The 23,580-nt window shown below is 40.5% G+C and overlaps 1 protein-coding gene across 11 annotated transcripts in view; it reads right to left on the bottom strand.

Annotated features, from left to right (window-relative positions):
* The window catches only part of CTNND2 (catenin delta 2), a 699,957-nt gene that overhangs the window by 147,691 nt on the left and 528,686 nt on the right, over positions 1-23,580 (bottom strand). For all 11 annotated transcript variants that reach the window (XM_042806909.1, XM_042806907.1, XM_042806914.1 and 8 more), the window contains one exon: positions 5,294-5,507. In XM_042806909.1, the coding sequence (XP_042662843.1) occupies positions 5,294-5,507 (214 nt within the window). The remainder of the gene's footprint in view (positions 1-5,293; positions 5,508-23,580) is intronic.

Genomic DNA, 23,580 nt, shown 5'->3' with positions numbered 1-23,580 from the left:
TTCTCATCTGTGTTTATACACTCCAGTAACTAAGCTAATGTCAAGGGCACTTTTGCAGAAAATTATTAAATTGATAAACTGCTTCAAGATATCCTAAGCACTAAATACTCAGCCCTTTTCCACAATACTGTTAAATATCATTTACTATACAAAAAATCACAAATGCAATTCCTTACAAAGTCCAATTAGAAAATAGTATCACAAATAGGAAACAACCGCAGGCGCGTGATTTTGACTTTGGGAACCCCCCACAGAAGACTTGCCGTTGTGCTAGGAAGTTAAAAATTCTAAAGACCTGCTCAGAATTACCCCCCAAAATAAAACCATAATAGAACTTCCACCGAATTAAGCCAAAAGGTCCACTTAAGTAGAATACTCCCTTAAACCTGCTTTACCCATCACTTCAGGCTCACTAACTTGCAATTGCACTGATTAGCAAAGACACGCGCCAGGCTCAAAGGGACCTTCTGGAACGTCTCGACCAACCTGCTAACAATTTATGCACATACTAATAAGCAGTGTGCGATCAAAAGGAGGTTCAAACTGTAGCAGTTACCTCAAACCAGTTAAGATTTAAGGAAGTCAACATATAATTGCTTTCAGTAACACTGACAGACTATCAATAAGGTTATAAATACCTCATGATAAACATGTGGCGTCTATTAAAAACCGAACAGAAATGTAAAACAACTACGTAAATAACGTCGCGTAACATGGGGTGACAACAGAGGACCAACCAAGCCAAAATACAAACTGGCCACACCTGAAATCAAAGACCACACTAATGAATACTGGAATTTGAGAAGTAAATGAACATTTTCTCTGTCCGACCTGACTGTGGGCCAAATACACTCGGACAACTAGTGCTTCTTTGAAAGGAACGTTATGCACAAAACATCTTCTAATTTTTGCTGGAATGGAGCACCTGCTTTTTGAGTCAGTGAATAAAAATGTGAATGGAATATACAGGGTCTACATCTATCTATCTACGTATAGTATATGTGTATAGCATTAAATAGTTTATGCTTTTTGAAAAATTATTTTTTGTAAATGTGATAATTTTCAGAATTTATATATTTTCAAGAGACAATAGTTAAATCTCTGACACCTTAATGTCGCCCAAAACAAGCAGCAGGCCGGCTGCCAGCATAGGAAAAAACAGTTTTCCCTGTCATTATTTATAGCTATATTTCCTTATCATCACGTGCTTTCTAAAAGTAGATGATCCACTTTTACCTTTCAATCAAATCTGGTATATACAGTTTGAAAACAAGTGATACAGTCATTTAAGGGGCCTCTTTAAATGACGTTGTTTCTCATTCGGTTAGCTGCTTGTTCATAGGCAGAAACTGCGTTTCTAGTTGTGATGGACTTTGTTTGCCAAAACGAGAAGAACAGCAGTTTAAATAATTTTGTCTGAGACAGGTACCCAGTTATGAGATGGAGCTGATGGGACAAGGAGCAAGCGTAGGTTGAATCTAGCAACAGCTGCTTGACCTCGTCTTCTCCACAAGGCCCCAACGGGATTCCTGTCCTATCCTTGCTAACACTTCAAATTTTTCATGTCTTTTTTTTTTTTTTTTTTTTTTTTTTTCTCCTGACAGAAAAACAAATAGAAAGAATCCTAAAATAGAATTTTGTGTAAGGGTTCATAATTAACTCAGGAAAGGCAAGACAATCAGAAATCAGCTACTCATTATTATTATTAACAAGTTAAAACATTTTTCTCTTCCATCTGCAGGATCTGCGCTAATTTTGTACTCTGTTCTCATCTATATATATTTCTTAGGAAAGTGTTAACATTTCATTATTTTAAAATAGAAGGCTTTTATTTGTTCTCATTAACAGGAGCTATTGTGGAAACTAGTAGCACAGCGCTGGGGTGGAAAGATGGCTAAATTAAGTAGGGTGCACTCAGCTTATACCTATTTCTTTTCATTTACAGACCTACATGAAACAAGATACTGTAATTCAGGTTCTTCTTTAGTCTCTGGGAATTACCAGAGCCTATAGGCCATGAAGAAATCTCTATTTCTATCAGAGTATTTAACTTCTGCATAAATGTAGCATGTTCATTTGTATACCTCAGTTTATCCAGATTCTTCTAGTAAAAAACAGTGACCACCGTGGAAGTGTTTCTGGAAGAGCAATCTTTCAGTATCTTAGGAAGTATTTCCTGGGCATTGACACCATTTAATTTCACAACAACCAGGCAGCACGTTTCCCCCACGGTTTTCACGTGGGAGCCTGCACCAAAGCCATTTGCTCCGTGTGAGAAAGCGTTGAAGCTCTATCACTTTGCAATAAGGTTCAGTTTGTGCAATCCAAAAATTTGAGCACAGTGAATTAGCCTGAGACCTCTGTTACTGAGGAAGAGCAAGACGAGACAAAGGAAGAAGCAAAAAACATCTTGGAGAGATTATGGCAGAAAGAAATCTCTGGAAAAGAGGGAAAACCACAAATGGCACCGGAGGCAATCCTGACAAGCAAGGAGCTACTGGGATAGAAAGCTGGTCTGCAGGTTTAAATACCCTTCCAAAACCGGTCTTGAGATAGCTGGAAATTGAAATTATAATCTCCTTAGAAAGAAGCAACGTGAAGGAAGAAAATGTGCATGTTTGGGGAAGGAGCTAATATCGTAACTGGCTCTGGTGGGCGTGTGCTTCACGGTACTTGGGGCAGGCGATGAAAGCTTCGCTATTGGTCGGACAAACTGAGCTGCTATGAACCTCTCCTGCCCGTATTTCTTCCCTTGCAGCTGAGTGCCTACTCAGACTGATTCCCACCTTCGTCTTGCCAGATTCCTGGACAGGTCATTTAGACTCGATAGGCTGAGTGCCCCATCTGTACAACCGAGATAACGACGCTTCCCCTCCTAAGAGAAGCACTCTGAGGACGAATGCTGGAGGAGTATTTAGGGGTGGCGATGACAGAGCCTATATGAATTCCTAAGGCAGGAACTTCTCGCCCTGGCTAAAACTAACAAACAAGAACAGCTTTTATGTAGAGAGGACGCTCGATGAACATGAGATAGAAAGGCTCAAGGTATCATGTTTCCTCCTAAGACACACATTTGCTATTATTTTCTCTGTACTTCCCTCAGGCTACGGTGGCACTACTGGACCAATTATCATCTTGCCACCTCAACTCAGGAAGGCTGATGGGAAGCAGAAGGAACTTCTTTTATTTTCCCTTGTGCCCACCACCAGGCCAAGTTTTTTCATTACTGGGGCAGCCGCTGCAGAAGCCTTTTTTCCTTCCCTAGAAAGGACAGAGGGAAGGAATTTGACTCGGGTAGCTGCCACTCTACAACACTTTACGAAAAAAGCAAATGAGAACTGATTCAGATGCGCGATTGCAGCCTGTTTCCTAAGAGATGTAAGATGAGGTGCAGCTCTGAGCCTTGCTTGGGAAAGGAGCTTTGCAGAACACTACCACTACCAGGTTGGCATTTTCAAATCTGCGTTCTGAGAGGCACAAAACCCGGCCAGGGCAAGCAGCGTCCTTCTGAGATGTGCTGGCTATTAAAAACAAAGCAAAAGAAAAGCTATAAAACCAGGCCCAGGAATAAAATCTTGCAATACCACTGACTTTGATTCCATTCCTCCCAGCTCCCCTTTCACAGATGGCCAGCACTCCTGATGCTCACCATCCCTGAGAGCTGCATCTGCCCGTAGAGCGGCTGGCTACTGCCTACCATTGATGCTCAGTACCTCCTCTTCTCAGCAGCAACTGCTTGAGGGCATGCTAGCACATACATCCTTTCTTATAGTGGGAATTTAGGAATATTTAACAACATACTGTGTAATGGAAGGAATGTAAATTGTAGCCTAGTATCTTTTCTTTAAATGACCTAAGGACATTATGAGTTCTGTCTACAGTCAGTGCCACTGCGACTGCCGAGGTGTACTGCTGATGTTCATTAGCAGTTTGCCACTTACTACTCGGAATAAATAGGCAGATTGTTCCCTGGAGCCAGGACACAGACAACATAACCAAGAGACAAACAAGTACGTTGAATCCAAAGCAGTGGTTACACTTTATTAGATCTGTCAGTAATTCTGTCACTCTGCAGGAGGCACCATCCAAGCTTGTGTTACCCAGTACCTCTGCCCCATTAATCCTGCCTAACAAGTACAAGTTGATAGGTGTTGCAACTAAAACCAAAATGAAATATAAAAATCTACATTTAACAACCACCATGAAGTTTACTCAGACACCCTCAAGGAAGGAACCTGGAGTCAACCAAAGGACAATAATCTTATCAGTTGTATCCTAAATGAGGCCTGATCCACAAGGATAAGTAATTTCTTCAGAAGCATAGATGATAGCATGTATTCTGACACTTTTATGACAGAAATGTGAAATTTTCTTACGTATTTTAGTAGAAAATTCATAATGGAAATACAGGCACTGTAAAATAGGATAATGAAAAGATCTTAAGATTTTTTATTTGTAACATTAAATTAACCACCACATTGATACTAGCAATCAAATAGAATGAAATCACAAAGTGAAAAATCAAAAAACCCCATCATCTAGCTTCTGTTTTGCGTTTTAAATAGTATAGCTCAGGGGCGGGGGGAAAAAAATCTCCAAACATTGCAGATTGGTGCTGTTTGACAGCATTTCTGTATTTCTGACATGCTCACACCCCCTTGATTTTCATAATGTAAAAAGTCCAAACGATCTTGAAAAGATCAGATTCTACTATATCAAGAAAAGAAATAGACTCTACCAGTATCTGCATGCCCTCTAATATACATCACATAGCATGTTATCAAATTTCAGAAAAAAGGCTTCAGAAGATGATGTCTGTCTCTCCAACATGCTTTTCCATTTTCCTATCAGAATGGCAAGAAAGGTAAAAAACCCCCACATCCTCCTTCTCACTTATATAAAAGAAATGAGTAACAGCCTCTAAGAAAATTCAGTAAAGCCTGACTTCTGCATGTGCAGCCCTACACCAGGCAGGAGGGAGGGGAGAGGAGAGAAGAGGATTCCCACCACAACCTATTTCTGCATGGAGCGCATCCTCCACAAGAGCATTCATGGCTAACCAAGAACAAAGTGACCAGCAACTGTAAGCGTAACTGATGTAAACTGTCTGTGTGATATTGAATAAACCTATTTATACATTACAGATATCCAAAAGGCTTGGAAGTGTTTTGTCATGGTAAAGAAGATGGTAATAAAATAGAGAGTTATTGATGGAGCAAACAACACGCAGCACAGAACTGTGCTTGCAGGGCCTATGTAGAGTTTGAACAAAAAAATACTGAAAGATTCAAACCTGTGACGAGTTCTCTGATTTCCAAATCTGTAGTCTTGCGGAGTAACCGTACTAATGCTGGGATACCACCACAGTTTTTCAGAGCAATTTTGTTGTCATCATTTGCCTTCCCATATACCAAGTTTCTCAAAGCTCCACAGGCACTACGGTGGACTTCTGTCATTCGATGGTCCAATAGGTCCACCAGTAACTGTATTCCGCCTTGTCTTCTTATCTGAAACAGCCCAAAGGGACAATCATAAAATTAGGGAATGAACAGCAATATTATATATGCTATCCAATGTAATAAAGCTGTGCTTTATGCAGGCTGTGTGCCAGCAAAGGTATGCTGGTAGCCCTGCAAAGCTGCTATGTTACACCGCTTTGACTCCTCATATGATTTCTTCAGTGGCAACAACTGTACAGTGATAAACCCAAAGCTCTGTATAAGCAGCCAAAAGTTAGTCAAGAGTGTTAGTCTCATCAAGATTTCTCAAGGTTCAGCAAGGTTTGCCTTGACAAGAGTTTCTCCTGTGCTGGAGAAATGTCATTTGCTTCGGAGTGTAACACATCACACGCTAGAGGGAAAAAAACTGCAAGACTACAGCAAAGAAAAAAAAAAGCACTTAATATAACAAAGTTTTTAGGAGTCCCTCCTTTTACACTTAATTACTGGGAATATAAGCAGCTATTGTAGTCTCTGTGATTGATGCTGTATCAACAAAATCGGGAAAAGAAAACATGAAAGGAAAAGGAGGAAGTCTGTGCAAACACAAAGACAAGGATGACTGATAAATCATGGAAAGCTTGTTCTGTTATGATTGAGGGAGACCCTTAAGTGATGCAGGAACAGAAGCCTTGTTCATTCCTATGGTGGCCTACAAAATAATTTTCTAGTGCAATATCTTTTATAAAATATAATTATAGAAAAAGCACAGAAATGTTTGAGGTAGATGATCAAGAAGGTCAAGAATACCAACAACAATTTATTAGAAAAGCTGTTTGCATCAGATCCATCTTTACTCTTCTCTGGCACTATTTGCTCCTCAAACAGTAACCAGCCCTGGATCTAATTTTAAGAAACTAGATTGATTCATAACTAACACCCAAGGAGTAAAATGCTTTGACTTCAAGTTAGTTATACAGACATCTCTGTCAAAAAGTTTCTCCATCTGTGTTGTTGGCTAAGGCGCAAAGCAAGTCAGGGACTTCGGCTGGCCGCTTTACTACCCCTAGTAATATTTTGCCTAATACAGTAAATCAGAGACAATTAGAGAGTGTTTTCAAAACTACAGTGAAAGGCGAAATATTAATTTTAGAATCAGAGTTTATGCTGAAAAAGTTCTTGGGACTCTTTGCACAGGGGAAGCTTGGGAGTAGGAAATGGTTAAACAAAACACGCTAAAATGTATTAGAAATCCATGCTTTATCTACTAACTTCAAAATATTGAAGTACAACTGATATATAGCATTTCATGAATCTACCAGAAGCTTCAACAAGGCTCAGTGCTGAGTCCTGCATTTGGGTCAGAACAACTCCACACAATGCTACAGGCTTGGGGAAGTAGGGCTGGAAAGCTGCTTGGCGGAAAAAGACCTGGGGGTGTTGGTCAACAGCCGGCCGAATAGGAGCTGGCAGTGGGCCCAGGTGGCCAAGAAGGCCAACAGAATCCTGGCTTGTATCAGAAATAGTGTGGCCAGCAGGACTAGGGAAGTGATCGTCCCCCTGTACTCAGCCCTGGTGAGGCTGCACCTCCAATACCGTGTTCAGTTTTGGGCCCCTCGCTACAAGAAAGACATGGAGGTGTCAGAGAAGGGCAACGAAACCGGTGAAGGGTCTAGAGGACAAGTCCTCTGAGGGAACTAGGGTTGTTTAGCCTGGAGAAAAGGAAGCTGAGGGGACACCTTATTGCTCTACCACTACCTGAAAGGAGGTTGTAGCAAGGTGGGCGTTGGTCTCTTCTCCCTAGTAGCAAGCAACAGAAGAAGAGGAAATGGTCTCAAGCTGTGCCAGGTGACGTTTAGATTGGATATCAGGAAAAATTTCTTCACCAAAAGGGCTGTCAAGCAGTGGAACAGGCTGCCCAGGGAAGTGGCTGAGTCACCATCCCTGGAGGTATTTAAAAGACGTGTAGATGTGGCGCTTAGGGACACGGTTTAGTGGAACTTGGCAGCGCTAGGTTTACAGTTGGGCTCGATGATCTTAAAGGTCTTTTCCAGCCTAACCGATTCTATGATTCTATGACTCACTGCAGATGAAGACTGAAAAATGATTCAGCCTTTGAGGTTCCAAAATCGAGCTATACAAAATTACTCACTGATAAAACAGAACTCTCTTTCTTCTACCATCTTATCTGGCATATTTCTGGTTTTGTAATAACAGGAAGACCCAGTAATAAAGCAGTTTTGTAATTAAAAAGTGTATATACTGAGATGTTACACTATTAAACTGTTTTAATGTCTATACAGTTATAACACAGATTTGGGCTAAATGCCAAAGTGATACTGTTTAAAAATAAACTAAGATATTTTCCCTTAAATTGGCATTATATCAAGTATATTGTGTTCAACTTTCTGAGCAATATGCAGGTCACCTGGAAGACTACGGCAACTAGCGCTACGTGGAGAGTGCAGAGATGTGAATGGACATTGGTAAAATATACCAGCTTCAGGCAGAAGAGTTCATTAATTTTTTTGAGAGTCCTTTCTTCTATTGCTCAGAGAAACCATGACAACTTTCAGTTTAGAAACCAGAAAAACAGACCGATGAGAAAAGGTGTTGCAACACAACTCACTGGTCAAACTTCACCCATGTGAAGAAGATAGATGACTTGCAATAAAATCGTTTGCTCCTTTCCAAGTCAGAAAAAATTTACCACAGTTATCTGAAGGGGTGGAGGGTGAGGCTTGCTTGTTTGCTTCTTTTTACAATTCATCACCATTTAATCTTCAGATTAAAATACATTTGCCTCCCCCACTAAGCAGATTTTCAAAACCTAGCATACTACATGAAGAGCCATCTACATGACAAAATAGATGAAACTTACTGAAACACACTAGAAACGAAAAGGTATGCATCCGTCCTACAAAAGGTGAATCAACCACTGAGCTTCACACTTCAACCTCTGAAAAGAAACAAGGTCTGATAGAAGAAAGAACACGCTTAAAAAATACATAAGTTGTTCTGGTGTGATGAGTAATATCAGGAACGACAGAATGAAAACATGCCTGCCGATCTTTGTGAATTTTATTTTTAAAGCACAATATGCTGAATGAATATTTTAATTGCTTCGCTGCTAAAAAAAAAAAAAAAAAAAAAAAAAGATTAAGCATGAGAAAAAGTATTAACTCTGTAGCAAAAATCATGCCGTGTACTACAATTCATCTGAAGACTCAAAGGGCTCTGCCTCCTCGCAGAAGCGTGCCATGCCTGTGCTGTTTTCCCTCGGACACCAAGTGACATGCTCCTCAGCAGTTTCTCTTGCAGACGCTCTCAGGTGACAGGCCGTGCTATCTTCTGCCCAATTCTAAGGGAAAATGTGTATTTCTGCCACGCTGAGCTGGTATTCCTGAGCTGCACCTTCCCTTTCCAGTCATGGTATCTGACAGCACACTAGTATTCAGCTTATGCAGCTCCTCCTCTCCCAGGAACCTGAAGTCAGCAGCAGATGGAAGTGATTCAAAGATGCTTTCTTAAAAGCAAGGGCGTTAAATATTAATCTAAAAAGCATTTCTGTCAGAAAAAAAATACGGGTAGCACAACAGAAATGAAACGGATATTACATAACGCTTTACCTCACTTGACAAAATTTCTTAAATTCTACTGAAGAAAGAACCTGTTCTTACCTGGGAAAGATAAGACTTATTTTGCAAACCTTCTTTGAATTTCCAGTCTCAGATACTTGGCAAGGTAGCTGTGTTATGACGGCAGAGATGAAGCTGACTCTTCAAAACTGGGAGCTCAGTTTCTGATACTGTTCTTTATCTGGACTACTGTCTCGCTTTGTTTTTGTTTTTCCAACAGCCTATTATTCACCAGAAGTCTTGCCCCCTCTGTGTTTCCATCACGTATCTATACAGCTGTTTAATGCTATACTCTCCAGCAGGTTTACTTATGCCTGACAAATTGTGAGACTGATGAATGTCACCAGAAACTATTCACATTCATGGAAACTGAAGCAAAAGAAATGAAATTATTTGTTCAAGTCCTTTATGGAGTTAAGAGACACAGCCCGGAGGACAAATCTGACCCAGTGGGTCTCTTGGGGTAGATCTCAGCTAAGTTGCCATGGCTCCAGTGAGTTCGGCAGCCCCGCTGCCAAATGTCTTTGCCAAGAATACTGGGATGGGTGGATAAGCAACAATTTGCACCAGCGAGGCATTAAATTGCACTCCTCCAAAGGACTTTCAATAGAAACCTCTGTCTCTCTCCTGACTTTGTATGAGGAGAACATTTCTTAATGTAATATTTATTGACACATCAGTGGCTTCTGCCTTGCTACATCTAGGAGAAAAAGAAAATAGAATGTGCTGGAGTCTGCTTGGCTACTACAATCAAACAAACAGCATAGTACCAAGTTGTCAGGAGATGCAGGAGACCAACTCAGTTCTCACACAGACTAATCCCAAAGAAGCCACGTCTGAAGTCAAAAGAAAGACCCTTAACTATGCAGCACAACTGAGTTCGCCCAGTCTTATAATAAAGTTTATTCTTCTTGTTTTGAATATATTGTTCCTTTTTTATGCCATTTCTTCTCAAAGTAAATAATAAAAAAAAAAAAAGAGGATCGGACTAGAAGTATTAAAAATGCTGGATGAATCTGTGTTGCAGTGTTTCTCATGACTCTCTTATTCCATGGATACTGTTAATTTCTTAATGTTCTTTCCTTTTTTTTTTTTTTTTTTTCCTCACTAGAAATATTTAGTGTATGTCTTCAGAAGATGCTGTTAGAGAGCTGTTAAATAAATAAAACAGGTTGCATTCTTTCATATGTGGCATTGTGGAGTGTATGGCAAATCCTGTCAGGACCAAGCATCCCAGCATGCATAAGCCCGAATCCATTCTGTTGAGTTTTCCTAATAAATTAGGAATCTATGTCGTGTAATGTGAACCTATGCTGATCAAAGTAAAAACTGAAAGAACTGAGATTACATGAATTTTGCCAGAAAATTTTTCCATGGAAGAATGCACAGAGCTGCTTTCATCTAATGAATCACTTGTTTCCTTTTTCCATGAATTTTTTAAACTTTCCTTTTAAAGTTGGCCTTCCACCATTAATGTTAGGGTCTACTTGCTTGTCAGAAGCACTTGCTCTGGTCAAGTCCCATGATGCCACGACACAGACAGGACAGGACAGGAAAAGGTGCCAGACTCTCTGGTCCACAGATTGCTAAGAGTGCATTCATGTCAGCCTGAGAGCAGAGTCTTCTCCTCTGGCATTGTATGAAGTTTGTTTTTGCATTGCATCTGAGAACGTATTTGTATTCACATTATGCAGATACAAGATGAATTTGGACCCGAGAAGGGGTTCAGACCGGTGCTGGAGGCAGTGAAGATGTTAATTATGTTCCTAATAGGGAGAGCCTGGATGTTTCATGCCAACAGCCTTTGAGAAACGTAATTTATCAGTTTCAAGGCTGACCTTTGATTCAGTGGTGTTTACCACAACAAATTTTCCATGACAGTGAACTGTCAGATATTTAATCTACCAGGAGTTACACGTGACCAGCCTGAGGCATATGCATTGGTAAAACAAGTCAGTAATGCACTGATGAATACATTGATATGTCTGAAATAATATAGATACAATTGATTACTGTATGATTTTAGCATATGAATTATTTGACGGCTTGCTTTCTAATTCAACACAAGAGATTGGATGGACATATGGGAAGAAATGCAGGATGTGAAGGGTATGTAGGTAACTGGAATGTAAGGACACCTGCTTTGTGAGGACATCTGGTCAACGGTTGTCCGGAATATAAACAGAGATGAGTGAGGAAAAGTAGTAAACCACAGTTATGTATGCAAACCCTATAAAACAAGAAACAATACCAAGGACCAGGTCTGTGGGGTGCTTGGCTGATGGGCTGCGGAAGGAACCACTCAAAGACTCGGAGAGGTTCAGCCTGAGCTTTGTTAAGCGGTAAGGGGGCGGTGGGGCACGCAGGGAGGAATGAATGACGAGGTTACCATGGGTCCTACGGGAAGGAGCATGCTTACGGGATGCTTATGTGTGCAGAGCTTATGGGATGTTTAGCAGAAGGGCAAAGGTAGGAAAAGGGAGACAACAAAATGCATGGGGGAGGAACAACACGAGAAAACATAGAGCAGGGCACGATGAAGGGCAGGTCATGTATAAGTTGTGCTTTGGTCTGTTTGTCCAGCCAGATCCTGTGCCGAGTCACTGCAGTCTGGTTTATCTTCTCATTAAAACTAAGTCCTAACAATCTTCCTTGATGAGGATGGTCTACGTTTTGGGTTGGAAACGTGCTAGTGAACCTTCAGCTGGAGCAGCTGATGAGCAGGACAGGAGATCTGGAAAAGAACTATCAGAGGCACCCTAGATCTAGGGGGTAGCTACCAGCGAGACCAGGGTGGGAGGATGCGCTGCTAGGCAGCCCAAAGGTTTGAGCCAGCTACCAGGGCAACCTCTCTGTGTCTGCGTGTGTGTGAGATGAGACCTGCCAGCAAGCTCTGAGCCCGATTAGCTGGAGATTACGGACCACACAGCATCGTTCGCGTTTGCGCGAGCACTGCTCCGTGTGCAGGGGGGGCCGGTGCAGGCACTGTTCTCTTGTTTCTGTTGATCTGTTGTGTGATCTAAGCTTCTTTAACACACGTACCTAACAAAATTAATAGGGATGTTTTTATTTCTAGGGCAATCTGTATCTGATTAATTTCTCATTCATTTATCGTATTGGTTTTGTAGATATGTAATTTAGGTTAGTATATATCACACTATACTCGAAATTTTAACTGGGTTACATGTTCAGCCTTATGCCATGTTTACTGAAGGATACAGAACAAGAGAAATCAGCAGCTGGCTTGTTAAGCTAGTCTAACGGAGAAGTGCCTACCTCCTGATGCAATGCCATAACATGTCCTGCTCCATTTCCAAGCAGCGGTGAAGAATTTGGTTCCGATCGCTCTGAAGACTACTAGCACTAATCCCACGGATGGGAGGAGATGGTTCACGCAGCAATCACGCACGACTCTTATACAAAGGATACACTGGAGTCAGGGGATGAAATACAGAGCTCCAGCAAAAAAATAAAACCAGACACCTCTCCTGAGGTATATTTGGCTCCCTTTGGGAAAGATGTCTGGACCTACAGCTCTCAGTATATTCTCCTCGCTTTGTATTACACTGGTTAAATATAACCTTTGCTATTTTTGAGGCTACTGTGGTCAAAGGATGCTTTCTGTGCTCTAAAAAGAACTGACAGAAGGACAATTTATAAACAGGGGACATCTCAGGAAAACAAAAAAAAAAAACAACAAAACCATACAGTGTAAATATTGTAGGAAATATTGCAGCCTTCTTAATTTACCTTTTACTTTTCATGACAAATGCTTGCCAAGGCTTGCACAAATTGTAACACAGTTTGAAACCGAATTATTGTCAGATGCAAGCAGTAACAGCATTACAGTCCATGACCTTAATTGACAAAACATGCTACCTGTCACTGGTTCAGCGCAGAAGCCACGCTGTTCCTCCAGGCTCTGTTTAAAGTCTAACAATCGGATGTGAAAACCTGACTGGCTTGCTTCCCTGGGGTTGGGGAAGGTTCGTCTGAAAAGTGAGGATAACCAGGACTGTCAGACTGAGCAGAATCCATGCCTTGACTTACAATCAAAAGTATTATTTTCTTACATTTAGAAGGACAGATAACTTCTCAAATGTGAGCAAAACACAGGTGAGTGATCTTTGTCTCAAAGTATGAGAAAACTGGCCCTGGAATCCGGCTGTTGCTTCTGGCTTTGCAGCAGCAGAAGCAAAGTCAAAGCAAAGAGACATTAGAGGTGTTGACTATTACTACGGTTTTGAAGTCTATTTTGAAATAAAAATTATTCTATTCCTCCCAACAGCAAAGAAGATGAGCAAACCCCTTTCTTTCAATCACTGCATAATGGAAATTCCCTCTTCCATCCCGTGGAAGGCTGTAAAATCAGAGCAAGAGATAGAAAAAGGAAGAAAAGTGAAGCTTCAAGTTTTAAACAGTTTAGCCAAAGACTGTTAGATAATGAACTATTCCAACACAGCCTAAAAATACTGCTGTGATAGAAACCAAAACACCCTTCCTCTTCTATTTATACTCAGCAAGTGGGTATCTGAGATATTGTTCAAATTTTGCCAGTAGGTATAACTGGAACATCCTCTTCTGCATTTAATTCTGCCTACCCCGCCTTACAAAGTAAAATATAATGGAAAGAGAAGAGGATTAAGAATAGGTGACAGAAATTGTTAGAGACTGACAGAGTGATAAAGTGTGTTTCTAAAATAACACAATCTCCCCTTCCCAATAAGACATTAAGTGTTCCTCTATTAACAGTTCCACAGTCCTAATTCGAAGATTAATTCATGGTTAAATGCTCGCTTTCCACATGTTTCTTAATAATCACTTTTGCATAACTCTTCATCCAAAGGAGGCGAAGGAAATCTAACAACAATCAAGCCTTTTTAGACATCACTGATATTAATTGCCAGCTTAATTGACATAACATGCTGCATCATCCACCACTTACTCTGTGACATTTCCATTATTAAGAAAGCATGTTTCAATATATCACAATACAACTGTTTAAACACACGGAATTATTTTTAATGCCGCTGTGTTACATATGGAACAGAACTAAAAAATAACTGACTGCTAGCACAGGTGATGGCATACATTCAATAAACCCCAAATTAAAAGGACAATTCAATTTAAGTCTGCTTATGGAAATTTTTAGCAGTAATTGGTTTTAATGTTCTTAGATGCCAGTTTTCTAACCAGCAGACTAAGCGCTTATTATTTCACATGCAAATGGATTCTGAGCAATTCCGTTCCGTGGGTGCGGGAAGAAGCAGCTACAAGTGAGCAGAACCAAATGTCAAAAGCATTTTTGAACAGCGGCAGCCAGCGTCAATGTTTCTGAGACTCTCCTCGACTACGGGCACCCCGCTCCTCTCAGAGCCACGAAGGGAAGAAAACAAATCCCCATCAAAACAGAAAATGGGAATAGTGTTTAGTACAATATGTGTCTTAAGACGAACGTACTGGTTCACATTTTAATTCCTCTCCTCTATTTCTCCTGACGTGCCTATGGAACAGCAGGTAGACAATACAGAATCCGTACATCGCAAACGCACAGGAGATTTATTAAAGACAAATTTACCTGCAGCATCACAGGGTAATTTAGTCTCATTAGCAAAGTAATTTGCTACAAGTTTAAAAAAGTGCTGAGCAATTTTAGCTTAAAATAGAGTGGAATGCTATGCAAATTGCTGCATTAGCTCCGAAGATAATTTGTTTTACGAATCTAAATCAGGGTTTGGATCTAGGTTCCATTTAAGAATGGCTTTGTCATTAGGACTTGCTAGAATTAAATAAGAATTGTTCCCTGTGTGCTAAACTGCAGCGTGTGTAGAAGGAAGGGGATCTTTCTTCTCATGAGGACACACGGTACTAGGCCAATACTCAGAAACTTTTCTTCTGGGAGTGGATATTCTGTTACAGAGTATGCATTTGTTTTTCCCTGTGTCTCTTAAGTGACCTCTTTAGATCCTGGGGTCTATGTGCGGCGTTAACAGCTGCTCACAACCATGCTCTGAATAGGAGGAGGCTCAAAATCATGCTCTGAAATTGCCCTGAAAAGGTATGAATAAACGTGCTGCCTTCTCAGTCAGTGAACCTCAATGTATTCTGAACTGTGATACATTTTGGTTTTCATGCTTCGTAGGAAGGCTATGCCTATTATAAATCAAGGTTTTAGCATGATTTTATTTTTTACTAAAAAAAAATCTTCAGCTAGGTGTAAGTTAACTATAACAGTAAAGCGGTTTACCCTAATACTCTTCAAAAGCATTAAGCTTGTAGGCCAACACAGGCATCCTATTCTAAATCTAAACATCAAGCATTGATAGGATCAGCCAACTAACACTCCAAACTGCAGGCGCAGAGCTGACCTAAAGTGATTGTCTGACTGTGAAAGGTACCAGGAAAACGATTTTCAATCCCACCGTTAAAAGCAGTGTCTCCTCAAACGAACAGATCGGCATTGACCCGCACTAACCAAGCTTCTCAGCTTTTGAGTCACTGGGCATATAAACTAACACGGGAATGCATGCAAATTAGGAAAAATGCACAGAAGCCAAAGCCCTTAGAAGGTAATGTAATAACTGGATTTTAACTCGGGGTCTTTGCTTTTCGAAATAGTCAAAAAAGGCACAATACTAAAGAAGGTTCAGCAGTGTGCACTTTATAGATAAAGCAACAGTAATATTAATTTAGGATGCAAAAGACATTGGCATTATTCAAGCACTGATTTAGTACTGTCTGTCTGAAGTTAAATGAAAAATTACGATTAACGCCGAGGGTGTGGATCATTTATTTCCTGGTATTTAAAAAGAATTAAGCATCTATTTAAGAATGAAGGATTGCATTTATTATTGGAGGAAAAAAAGATCAACATATATACCTCACCTAAGAACATCCTGGTATTCCTATAACCAGATTCCTAGTGAAGTTAAACAAGACATAGAAAATTCAACTTTTTTTTTTTTTTTATGTAACGAAAAAGTGATTTTTTTTTCAGACAAATGCAGTAGGTCAGTACTTATGCTAACAGTAACAGAGGACATCAACTTAGTGTTAGATGAAAATTTCTGAAGCTGTAGTTCACTATAGTCAGTTAAGCATCTTATTAGTGGGATTTAGTCAATGTGAATACAGATACTACCTTGGAACAAGATGGTCACCAATTAGACCACAGAAAATTCCTGTTGTTTTTTTTTTCAGTCATTTAAGCCCGAACAACAGACCAACTCTACCCGACGTTTCAGCTCTAATTGGAGAGATCCTTTTTTCATGCTTGCTGCAGCTATCTCAGATAGTTTGCCTCGCAGAATAAACAACACGCCACTTCTCAGATTAAAAAGAAATTTACAATTTATTCGATCAAGCATCATACTGCCCCCTGATGACCTCTGCTCCCACGACATTCTCTACTGCGACTGAAATAAGAGGTTCTCTCTCCTTATAACTGATGTATTATCCTCCAAAGAATCTCTCAGTCACATGAGAATTTTCTGTCTTAAAGCTGAAGCATTTGGGGGGCCAGTTACTGCCTCGAAAGCTGATGAATGCATTCTCCCAACATCCCTCTTTGGTAGGAAGCTTTGCTAATAGAAGCTCAGGCACATAAAATTTAATTCTTTGCCTAAGATCACAAAGGCTGTGTGTGGCACAGCTACGACTACGACCTGTTATTTAAGAGTTCCAGTGCAGAGCTGCACTGCAGAATCTTTCCTCCATCTCCCCATTTACCTGAGTATTATAAATGGAGTAAAAGTCAGCACAAGTAAACCTGCCTCATATCTACCGTACTCTGCAATATCCACAGTTCAATGTGCAAAATTATATATATATATATATATGTAAAGTATGGATTATAGTAAGTATGTGTGTGTGTGTATATATACTTGCACTGGTTTGAATATTTTTTTTTTTGCTCTTTGTCCAGCTCAGGTCCTCTTTGCCTTCTAAAATACGCAACTTGGGACTTTTTTTTTTTTTTCTTTTTTTTTTTTTTTTTTTCCTAAACCTCCTGTGCTCTTTGAAACAGGGGAGGACCAGAACTTCACGCAGCGTCCGGGACACGCGTCCTGCAAGGAGGGTCCCCCCCCTTCTTCAGGGCCTTGCTTGGTTAACCATGTGCCTGCAACACGTCTAGCGAAGCAAACAGCCAGCAATGCTGCTGCCACAGGCTGGCGGCGTTCCCGCCTGCTCCTCAGCAGCTGTGGTAGCAGCAACAGCTCCAAAACAGGGCTCCCACTCGGACCTACTGTGTCATTTACCCCTCTGCACGAACTATTTCTTTATAAATGCTCCGTGATCCTTAGAGCGGGCATTACAATCCCTACTTGATAGAGAAGAGAATGCAGGAACAAGTCAGATCTCCTTGTGAGACAAAAGAGGTTACTTTATCACAAGTAACTGTTCAAGCCGTATCTCACAGATCTAATGCATTTCTGTACGTGCCTCAACCAAGGTCTCTACGACACCAACGCCAGAAATGTCAGCCATGTATCAGTAAGTAAGATTCTCCCGGGATGAGGAGAAGGAATCTGGCCCACGAGCAGTAAAAAATGTTCAAAATTTCAAAATGGGTAATTTTCTGTATGTTCTCTACGACACCAACGCCAGAAATGTCAGCCATGTATCAATAAGTAAGACTTTCCCGGGATGAGAAGAAGGAATCTGGCCCACGAGCAGTAAAAAATGTTCAAAATTTCAAAATGGGTAATTTTCTGTATGTTCTCTACGACACCAACGCCCGAAATGTCAGCCATGTATCAGTAAGACTTTCCCGGGATGAAGAGAAGGAATCTGGCCCACGACCAGTAAAAAATGTTCAAAATTTCGAAATGGGTAATTTTCTGTATGTTGTTTTTAATTGTCTTCTTTCTTCTTTTATTCCTCACGTGGTGTGAGTCATACCCTGAGTTACACCAGTGTAAAACCTAGAAGAGCAGGACTGACTTCAGCAGCATTGCTGTAAGTTTACTCTGAGATCGCATTAAGGACTCTCTGCTTCAAGCAACTTGAAATAGTTGTCTGCAGTGGTTTGATAGACAGGTAAGCATTTTCATTTCAGAGCCTTAGGTGTCCTTATGCCTCTACAAACCTGCACCTTCTCCTGCAACCACTCCCGGTAGCTTAGTAATAGCCATCTCTTCGTATTTTTAAACATATTTTGGAGATCATCTGATGGTCTTTACCTTAGAAGTTGCATTTGGCACAATCTTTTTACCAGGACTACAATTCGCCTCGTTAAAATAATTTTTGCTGCCAACATTTTTAGTACAGATATGTTGAGAAAGCATCAAATTACAGATATTGATATCGATCTAGGTTATTTTATTTCTCTATATAGTGTGCAAAGTCTTTCAGTGGCTTGCTGGATGATGATAACAGTAATAAAAAAATATGCTCTACAATAGGAAAGTGATCCTCTGCATTCACACATCAGCCTAATAAATCAGAGAAGCAATTGGCAGAAGAGTTATGAATAGGAAGAAATCCATAGCGCATATAGTAGAACATTATGCTGCTTGAAAAAGTTACAAATATATTTATTGCCCATTCAAAATGTGGGAACATCGTATTACTTATGTCAAATGACACTGTCTTTCAGTGTGTATTACCTTTCCTTCCCTACCATCTAATATTTTCCAACACAAAAGATACAGCTTTTACAAATGTTTTGATACAACCAGGGCATTTTCTCCTCAGACCAGTGGAGAGAGATTCACGACACAGCGCAGTGTTCTTCCTGCATCTGCTCTCCATGCCACAGAAAGCAGCACAAAGGCATTCATCTTGCACCCATAATACTGATTTTTTTTTTGCCTCTCCTCCTTAACTGTGTGAAAAGCATTATCACCAGATGCTCACAACTGAAATTTCTGGCTGTTTGAATTTGTTGCCTAAAATTCTCTTCTACCTGGTTACTCATTCAGAGGCAAACTCTGGCTGCCCAGAGCTGAAAAAGATAGAAACCTTTAGCCAGTAATCTCAACTCCTGTGAGGCAGACACTGTAGGAGAGAGTGCTAAACCCAGATAAACAGGGGGTCTAGACAGGTTTTGTTCAAGACCTCATTCACGCCCTCCAGCCCACCAGAAGACCAGTGCCAGGGCCCTAGACAGCAGCAAAACAGAGGTCAGACTCGATCCCAAAGACGCTTGCAGTCACTGCTAACAGTTTGCAGTCCAGTGCACGAACAGAGCAGTCCGGTCAACAACGGCGAAGCTGCAATTACCCATACGAAGCATGGACAGTCATTAATAATTTCCCCCCCCCCCCCAAATTATTTTGGCTTGCTTTTGCATTAAATAATCACTGCTGACTGACTGTCGGTATCACAGAAACGTGGACGTTGAAGAGGAACAACTGGGAAGAGTGGGCAAAACTTCATCCGTTTGGGTGTTCCCTGGAGAGGGAATAACTGGGCAGCGGGGGACGAGCAACACGAAAGCAGCGTACAGCGGGGGGGGGGGGCAAAAATACTGATACTTATTCTCAACATTAAGCCCACCATTTTGCTCATGTTTTCAGTCACGGTGTAAATTAATTTGATTCAGTCTCTTTGCGAGATGAGAGAATGACGTCGTGCTACAAAATGAGTGAAAACAACAGGAATGCAGCAAGCAGAATGTTGAATTTTTGCTTATCTAGCATTAACTCAGAAAAAAAAAACAACCACAGCTAGATGTTCCATTATGTTTATGGAAAAACATACTCTTGTTTATTTATTTTTAAAGCCATGTCACTTTAGAGGACTGATACTTTATTCCCAGTTGAGGCTATTTTTCAAAAGGAATGATTTTGAAATGTGAATGCAATAACTCCAAAACATTAATCAAGGCCCTTATCAGAGCAGAGGAGTAAGAGACAAGAACTGGCCCTCGCGATCTGCCCCTACTTTGCTGTGCAGTCTTCAGTTAACATCCTAACTCTTCAATTTCCTCTTTTAACGGAATGTTACTCCTGTGGGGCATGTCATTAATTCATTTATTGAACAACTGTAGTATTTTCTTAATCTTACATCAAGTGAAATATATGCCAGGTGCATAGTAGATCATGATTATAATTCAGGCACAGTATCCTGACAATGAAATCAAGAATAACCACGGTTAAATGACCCCGGAGGGATCCCAGAGTGTAAAATGCCACTCCTTCTGTGCTACAGAAAGCACAGACTGTGGGGCACGGCACAGCACTCGGTGACATTCATTAATACTCAGTCTTAATAAATGTAAAGACTATGCACAAAACAAAGATGTGCACTCTATCATCAGAAGAGATAAATGTCATAAAATGATAGTGCATAAATTAGATGATGAAACTGAACTGTGAATGCATTCAGAAATGCTTCTGCAAGCAAGACTATCACTTTAAGATGTAATTCCCTGACACAAGGTGGGCTTTTATGCTTTTTTTTTAAAAAAAAAAAAAAAAAAAAAAGTGAAAAGGCCTATCATTTATCATGTTTCTGGAATTTATTACCAAGTAAAGACGATTTATTAGCAAGAAAAAAACAGACTGATATATTCTGATAAATATTATTTAGTAACTCAGTGTCGAACTCTAAGTTGGGAGAGAAACAGAATTACAATCCTTTAATGCTAGTGAAAATGTTTTTTTATTAGCATTGTTCTAAATAAAAATGTTTTAAGACCATTAAGAGTATAAGTAGTCTTAACAACAGTGTTAACACAGACTAGTGTATCCAGACCAGTGCAGACATTTCTGACTCATCTGTTTTAGTTAATATTAAAGAGGGAAAATGTTCTGGCATGGGCTTGTATTACAGACAGTAAGTGAATGCTTCTCTGATTCACACAGTTCAAACTAAAAGAGAGGGGGGCATCATGGAGATAGCAAGAAGGGACATCCAAAGCAGAGATATCAGACGCTTCAAACTAGCACTCTAGTTACCAGAACGCTGCTGAATATCCTCTCTTGCACACCTATCAGTAGAGAAGGGATTGAAGTGCAGAAACTGTTTTACTCAGGAGAAACAGACCACTTACATCTGCCTTTCTTAACACAGAAACATATCTCAAGCCACGGACTGCTGGAATAAAGAAAATGGAAGGGAGCAGAGAGACTATGAGCGGTTAGTCTGAAGATAGCACCTAATAGGGCTGATTTAAAAACAAAAGCAAAACAGCGGCAAAAGTGGAAAACAAAGGGTTTTTTCAAAAAATCTCATCTGGAAAGAAGGTGAGACAAGCCACAGTTAGTATATCAGGGTGATGAGATCTTGACCACAGGAATAAAAGGGCTTTGTTTCTATATACCTAAGAAAGCAGAGCATTCATCCCTCATCTGTTCCAGGTTTGTGTTTTATGACTCTTCCGATAGGACAGGGGAAAAGATGTCTTCAGCCCCTCCGTCCCACTGGAGATGAACGTGACTGCAAGAACGCCACCAGACAGACACACGGTGCCAGCCACACTGGGGACAGACGGACTCCAGGGCCCCAGCCTTGCACCCTCCCCTCCCAACCCGAGGGACGGGAGGAAGCGGTGCTTTAGGACACCACGTCAGAGCCTCTCGCCGGTGAGGATCCCGTCCCGTGTGTCCGGCCCTACGGAGCACGGACCGTCACCGTTCTCCTTCGGGCGGCTTTCCACCTCCTGCAGCAGCCGCTGAAGAAACCAAAAGTACCCGGAGAGCCCTACAAGAGCTGGCCGGGCCAAGCCTCCCCCGGCGCTCGCTGCTCACACCTCTGCTCTCACGGGCACCCGTCTCAAAGGGCAGGGTCTGGCGTTCTTGGCACCGTCTGAGCATCTCCTAAAGGCACCCAGACTAGAAAGCAAACAGGGGCGGCCACCACAAACGTTTTCAACCTCAAACGGCGCAGGTGTTCCTATCGACAGGTTGCCGCCGACTTACACCCGTGAGAAGAATAAAAGCAAAATGATAAAAGTAGAATAAAGTTTTGCAGGAGAGCCCATGGTCATGCAGGGTAAAAAATGAACCTAAGGGCTTGGAACTTAGTCAAGCGCTTACAGTATAAACACATTTTATTTCAGGTATATTCAGATATGAAGGCTTTTCTTAATCTGTTCATCATTTCTGACACCTTCACATATTTACCCCAATTTTCTCTTCTCTCTCTGGCTACAGTAAAATATAAATACGGAATTTTTTGTGTCACAGCATGATAGAGTGGATTTGAACCATAGGAATGCTAGAGAACGCTAAAATAACAGATACTCAAATTATCAAATTAACTGTTCTTGTCACAGTTTGGTTTTGTAATTATTATCCTTCCCCCAACCGACCAAGTCTCATTTAATAATTACAGGTCAGTTATTTTGCACTTTGCAGTTATTTCTCATGTAAGATATATGCTGTACACCACACATACTGTAATAGCGTAGACTGTTGGTTGAAATACATTCTTGAAGTACCACCAGTTCAAAAGCTTTTTGCAAAAAATAACATTGGAAAGACAAATAAACCTTGAGAAGGAATGAAAACTGGCATCCCTCATGCTAAAGAATAAAAATTGTGACTGCAATGGGATAAGAAGTAATCATAAAGCAATTTGTGTACTTTGTCCTACTGCGAAGGGTAGGACTCCATGGTGCTGTTGGTGGTTGTGCATGGAGGTTACACCTAACTTTCTTTCCGTCTAAAATCATATCCCTGAATAACAAGGTGCAAGGAGTGGATCATCTGGTTGGAAAAACTATTTCAATAATGCAAACTAAGACAATTTACAAAAGACAAACCAAAGGGTCATTAAAAAAAAAAAAAAATACTTCAAGAGTAAAATACTTTAGAAAAAAACAAATAGCAATTTATATATGAATAACTGGCACTCAAAAAACCCCAACTGATACTGAAAAACAACACAGCATCTGTTGATTAACTTCTTAGAAAGCAGACGAGGGGTCAGTAAGAACCTGAAAGTTAAGTCCTGTAAAATCATCATTACTGAGGCTTTATAAAATAAAATTTAAAAATCCATACAGAAAGAATTTTTCAGCGTATGTCAGTGGGTACTGCTTTACTTCATTAGAATAATTTCTACCAGTAAAATCTACACAGAAAGTGTATTTGAAAGGGACTGTTGAACATTTACTTGCACAGGTGAAACAACTGCCCAGGGTGATGGGGAGAAAGACCCAAACCATCCTGCATGCAGTAATCTAAACACAGGTAAAGCAAAAGCTTGAACATTTCAGTGCTCGTTTTAGCAACCAGGTGCAGGCAAGCACCCTTTCACATAAACAATCATCATTAAAACAGTAAATTCCCTGTGCATACAATTAGGGAAATCTTTCTCAAACTGTGCGATTTTACCCATACAGATGTTTAACCTATGAAAACTATGGTTATCAAAGTACTAATAAAATGTTTATAACTGAACAGGGAAGTATACCTCCCCCAGAAGTATGCAGTTATTCTCTGCACTAAACTGCACTCTCAACAAATGTTTTAGAGTCTCTCTGCAATTTTCACATTATTTTTCAGTGTCACCTATGGGATACTTCTTTCATTTAAATTAAATGTCATGTCTGC

The sequence above is a fragment of the Tyto alba genome, unplaced genomic scaffold (genome assembly GCF_018691265.1).
Source record: "Tyto alba isolate M040663 unplaced genomic scaffold, T.alba_DEE_v4.0 Super-Scaffold_48, whole genome shotgun sequence".
Classification (NCBI taxonomy): domain Eukaryota; kingdom Metazoa; phylum Chordata; class Aves; order Strigiformes; family Tytonidae; genus Tyto; species Tyto alba.
The sequence above is the reverse complement of the archived record's forward strand: the minus strand, read 5'-3'. Positions and strand labels throughout refer to the sequence as shown.